Source organism: Dermacentor andersoni, chromosome 4 (genome assembly GCF_023375885.2).
Source record: "Dermacentor andersoni chromosome 4, qqDerAnde1_hic_scaffold, whole genome shotgun sequence".
NCBI classification, from domain to species: Eukaryota; Metazoa; Arthropoda; class Arachnida; order Ixodida; family Ixodidae; genus Dermacentor; species Dermacentor andersoni.
In genome coordinates, this window is record NC_092817.1 from 14,093,774 (window position 1) to 14,099,773 (window position 6,000).

Genomic DNA, 6,000 nt, shown 5'->3' on the forward strand with positions numbered 1-6,000 from the left:
AGCCATTACCACAATTAATATAAAAGGATGTTCATGAATGATGTTCAGTGATGATCACATGCATAGTATTCCTAAAGTTAGCAAGTCTTAAAGTTAGTACATAGTACATTATGAAGCCTTGCTTATGAAAAGCATAAATGGAACATTAGAAGGCAACAGTTAGTTTCTTCACATGCAAAGGAATCTTCAGGACGTGTGAATGATCACTGTATATAGAGCCTCTAAGGTATGGCTACTTAAGTGACGTAGCCTAATCCACTACACAAGTTTTTATGTTTATGTTTTATGTCTATACTATGCCCGTGAGGGCGAAAATTTACCACACTTTTGTTCCAATTTTATATTTAACTGGCTGCAGTTGATGTTTTGAAATATTCAAGAGCATCAGAAAAATATTTGCATTCATGAATAGTTACTATCCCTTTCGCTGTCGGACGTTTCTGGCCGTGACGCACCCCCAGTGTCGGCTTGGTTTCAGGGAACGAGCATAACAGGGAATGAACATAGCAATTTATTTTTGATTATGATTGGTATACAAATAACATAGTCAATGCAATATGCACATTTCAGTGTTCTGCAGCTGTTGTTAGTAAACATCATCATCATCATCAGCCTGACTATAAAATCTGTTCAACATCCGAATCTGACGATGCGGAACCCTCTTCGTCTCAAGCGACTTTGTCCGAGTCCGAATCCGAGCTCGGCTCGTATTCTGAATCGGAATTCAGCCACCGCTCCCATGAGCAGACGAAGGTCCCGCGCGCCGAGCCATCCGAAAGTAACCGCGCGCAGGGAGGATGCGCTTTCAGTCGCCCGCGCAACGGAGAGTAATGGGACGTTGAGTGATCAAGAAGACAGAGGGAGATGAAAAAAGGCTAAACAAAGTTCGAAGGGCTTTACGTTTACTGCGGCAGGTCGGAAGCGAGGGTGCGGCGAGAGAGCGAAAGCAGCAATCGAGTCACCCTTTTTGGAGAGGCAACGGCACGTGCGCCTGAACTTGACGCGCCGTAGCAGGCACACCATCAGAAGAAAAATAAAAACCTTCAAACCAGCGGAGATTACAGAACAACCCTTGAACCCATAACCACACTCGCGCGACGCATGATCCAGCGAACGCGGAGCCACCGCGCCACTCAGCAAAGAGAAAGTGGGGAGTGGCAGTCGCACCGTACTCTTCAATACATGGGTTAACACAGGTCGGAGCGAATATACGAAGTTGTAGAAAGAGTCAATAGATGGCGTGGACAATCCAGGAGCGCCTGTTTTTGCGCTCAGGCGCGAAATTTTGAACGCACGATAGAGAACGTACCGGTACGTCAGTGACACCGTGGGAGGGAAGCGCGATGACGTACCGGTACGTCAGTGACAGCGAAAGGGCTATTTGATTTAAAAGACCGAATCGAGTAGGACACTATTCATTTCATTATTCTGGAGTTGAGAATACTCGCACACACTTACATTTTAAGCATGGAACATAAATCTAATGCACCCAGGCTACCACAACTCACACTATAGCTGGCATGGTGGTTTGCAAAGAATAAGCTGCAAGAAAATTAGTTTGTAAAATAATATTGTGGAATCTGATTTTCTTTTTTTTGTACATCTGCAGGTTGAGCTTGAAGGACGACTCAAGGGCCAGGAAGCTCTCAATAAGGAACTCATGTCTGTTCTTGAGAAGGAGAGGAACCTGAATCAAGAGCTTACTGTAGCCATGGGCCAACACGAGAAGAAAATTGCCCATCTGGAACACCAGGTGTACAAGTTACAGTCGGAAGAGAAGCACAAAGAGATGCTAATTGAAGTTTTGAGCAGTAAGGTGTCTCAGGGCACCACACTGGGGACAGATGTTCCTGGAGGGCAGCAGCCTTTGCCACAGACGGTCTCCCACAGCACTTCACCCATTGAAAGGGGCAGCAAGACTGACAGCGGCGTGCAGGGCCTGTCGTCCAGCAGCAGAAGCCACGAAGAGGTGTCCGTGTGCAGCGCTGCTTCACAAGTGTCGCCACAAGAAGGGTTGAAGTTGGACCAGACGTTGAAGGACATCACATCACAGCTCAGTGAGAAAAAGGCTGCTGTGCTCCAAGCAAAACGACTGCTTCGAAGCACAACCAACGAGCTTCAGAAACTCACAAAGCTTGCAGAGGAAAGAGCTGAGCAGCTGAGGCGCCTGCAGTCTCGGATGCAGAGCACCTCGACGGTGGCGTCCACCCCTGGCAGCCGAGAATACAAAGCCAGTGATGACGACGCGTGCCATGTCCGCTCGACCAGCAGTGGGTTTGTGCCTTTCTCAGCAGCTCTTCCCTTGTCTAAGACTGTCAGGAAAGTATGCTACAAGAAAGTGGCTGCTACTCCAAAGGAATCACTCAGCACTCTTGCAAGTGTGTCTAGCATACAGAACAATGTTGAAAGTTCTGTGGGTCCACCTCACCTTGAACTTCGCTTAGAGGAAATGTCCTGTGTTTCTGATGATGTCTTTGAATCTACTTGCTTGCGTGAGAAATGCTCAGCAGCGAATCGAAGTTCCATGTCCAAAGCAGTGTGTCGTCTGCCTCAGCCTTTAAGTAGCACACATGAAATGGGAAATGTTGAAACACCACACAAGCTGCTGGCAGATTGCTTTCACTACCTGAAAGACGAATCTTACATGTCAGATGCTGTTTTGAAATCTCATGGTATTGACGATGAGGACCAAAGATCAGAACGCATGTTCAGTTTTGGTTGCAAACAGGCAACATCAGTATTGGATCAATCTTCAAAAGCTGTCACTCCCATCAGAACCTCTGTGGAAACAGCTGACATGAAGAAACAGAACACACTTAGTGCTTCTACTGCTATAGAAGACAAGAGCCTGGTACAGAAGACGATATCGCGCAGTCCATGGGAACAAGATCAGTGTTGCGGAAAGAGAAGTAGCGGCCATGTCGTCCAGTCCACTCCTTCGTACGATTTCCCACTGCTGGGCAAGAGCAAGGTTTGGAATTATGTGCCTTGTGATTGCAAGAATGCGACTATGAAGCCTACTTGTAGTAACACCAAGTCATGCATTTCAAGTGTGCAGAAGAAAGGGGCACGAAGATCCCTCACATTTCCGGAAGAAGGAGTGTGTCCTACAGCTCTGTTCGCACATTGTTCTGCTGGGGCATCGGACATTTCATTGAGTGTCCCGCAGGAACATTCTTTTCGTGGTCTGCCCCATTCGGCGCCAGTTAATGTCACAGTTCACGTGCAAGCTTACCCAGAATCCAAGGATTTTCGTAGATAACATTTTCTTAACTGCCTTTTCATATACTTTTTTTTCGTGTGTTGGCAGGTTTACGTGGTACCAAACTGTTTTGTATGATGGGCCTTGTGAATAATCCGCTAATACCTTCTCTATTTCTTTCATGGGCTAAATGAATCTTTAGCTTTTTTCTAGCTGTTTAATGGGCAGTGTTCTATAAAAACTACATAGCAGAATGGTGTCGACATATTTTTCCAAGGACTGCTGATAATGGCCTTAGCAGTGAGCGCATGCATCAGTAGAATGTGCTCATAAGCATGAGAATAGGAGGCATCATTTATGGCTTGGTACAAATGTGTAATTTTTATCTTACACACCTGTCAGTTGGACAGTACGGTGGCATCTGTTCTTTTATAAGATTTTTTTGCCCATGCTCTCACCAGCCTAGTGTTGCTGGTGTTGTGCAAGAATGTGTACTTGCTATGCTGGGCTGTTTTTAAAAGTGCAATGTAAACAGCATTTACCCTGTACAGCTGCTTTTTAAGCATTGTGCCGTTTTGTTAATATAATGTGAAAGGCACTTCGAAGCTCAGAACAAACTCGGCCATATTCTTTCCCCCATAATAAAATGTTTCCAAGTCCTTTTGTGAGTATCAGTCCTCGCTTAACAGTTACCGCACCATACAGGAGCAATGCATTCTTATGTTGCTCTGTAGAACACGTTTCAGTTGAGTGTGCTAGACTTAAGGATAAACAAAGAATGCATTACATGAGGATGAAAGAAACCGTAAAACTGTGCATTCTCCAGTGTAGGAGCATTTTATATACATATATTGTAATTAGCAAGATAACACTTAGTCAACTTGTTTTAGCCAGAAATGTGGGAAGGTTCTAGTTTGTCATGGAAACATTTCTGCGAAATGAGACTGCATTATTTGTACATTTCTTCAAAGTGCCTTCCTGAAAATTCTTCCTGAAATGTCTGCCCATGCATTTCATAAGGGACTGCGAGAATGCCGCCGTGGCCAACCACTGATGTCACTGTACATCTGCAGTGACCTTCCTTCAGGTTTTGCACACTTCTTCAGAAACTGTATCGCAGGGTATTAATGCAAATACATTGCAAGTGTGATGCTCTACAGCTTTCTATTGGGCAAAAAGCTGATTTGTTAAATGCTACGTTGTCGGTTACTTCAAATAGCATTGCATGGCCTTCGTCTGCTTTCATATGTGCACAGGCGATCAGCGTTCGGAAGTCTGGTCCTAGTAATAGGACATGCCCAAAGACCAATACAACGTAGAGGTGTTACATATATTTTTATTACAGAAACATACAAGAAATGTGGGTATTCACATGGTGGAATCTCTCTTCCTGTAGTTTAACTGAGCTTCTTCCACAGAGCAAATTATGGTGCGCGAGATAAATTATTAAGCTTTTCTCAATTTGTTGAATATGTGGAAGGACCTCTTTTTTTTTTCAAGATCAAAAGCAAAATTGCAAAATCTTGGTAGGTACTTTCAGGGTTCCGTGGTTAATTGGCATATTTTGATTGGTGTGGTTATCACTTTCCCATAAGCCATCTTCCCATGACTGTATCTTTAGTGCCACTATTTCACTTAGCATTCAAAACTGCAGGGGTGATACACTGATGCAGATTTTACGCACAACCTTGTACATAATATATATAGATACTGTACATATACTGTAATAATCTGAGTAGCTGTTTGCATTACTTGTTTATTTGATGAAAGAGAGGTGTGGTAATGCGTATGTGGAAATAAATTGTGCCTTAATAGCCTCTTTATTCTTAGTTCACTTGTGAGTTCTTACATAAAATCTTGCTAAATTGCCCCGCAGGGGCGTCTGCATCAGCAGGCGTTTGGTGCGTTGCGACACCACGTACCCGAGCACATGAGGGTTGGACCCTCCCACGTGTAGCCGTGCGCGGCTTAGCTGTGTTCGGGGAAAGGGGGATTTTGGGGGTTGAACCGATGCCAGGTGTTCGGACCTTTAAGGCCCCCTGGCGGAGGCAACACACCTCTTTGGCCTTTGCTTCACGTAGACGGCACCCCTGGACTGACCCACCCGGGGGAAATCGATAGTCGCCTCTTCCTGTCTCTCTCTCCTCAAACCTTCATCTTTATCTCCCACTTTTTGATCTTTCCTGTCTTCTTCTCTCTTCCATTCACTTCCTTTCTCCACGGCGGCAAGGGTTAATCTTGTGTGGCTATCCTACCTTGGGTACACCATATTTGGTTATAGTGAAGGCGTACGGCTAGCATCGTGCAGGCTTGAACACAAGCTTTGCCGCGTCCCCTTGTTGGGCTCCGTGGTGGGCGGTCAGCGCTGTTGCCGAACATGAACATACACATTTTCCTATGGCAGCGCAAGCCTCTGTTGTTTATGATCGGCATCTGAAGAGATGCCGCACCGAAGTACCATTCCATTTCTCCTTTCGACACAATGCTCCATCTTTCCCCAAGTACTATGTAATCCACAGCGAAACCAACATGCCAGTAAGAAAGTTATCTCCATTCCTTGTAGCGAAATGCCTGAAAGATAAAATCGGACCGACGTACAAAGCCTCCAAAATGTCTAGCGGGGACGTCGTCCTAGAACTGAATGAGAAAGATCAAGCAGAGAAGCTCTCTAAACTTACCAGTATTGGCGACACGACAGTGACAGTTTCAGCTCACAGAACACTTAATACAAGCAGGCGAGTAATATCTGAAGAAGACTTTATTGGCTTGAGCGATGAGCAACTGTTGGAAGGTTTCCA

The 6,000-nt window shown here is 45.1% G+C and overlaps 1 protein-coding gene across 3 annotated transcripts in view; it reads left to right on the forward strand.

Moving 5' to 3' along the window:
• Window positions 1-5,025, forward strand: part of LOC126535966 (uncharacterized) — a 62,412-nt gene extending 57,387 nt beyond the window's left edge. For all 3 annotated transcript variants that reach the window (XM_050182844.2, XM_050182846.2, XM_050182845.2), the window contains one exon: window positions 1,610-5,025. In XM_050182844.2, the coding sequence (XP_050038801.1) occupies window positions 1,610-3,262 (1,653 nt within the window). In that variant the 3' untranslated portion in view covers window positions 3,263-5,025. The remainder of the gene's footprint in view (window positions 1-1,609) is intronic.
• Window positions 5,026-6,000: the final 975 nt, after the last annotated feature.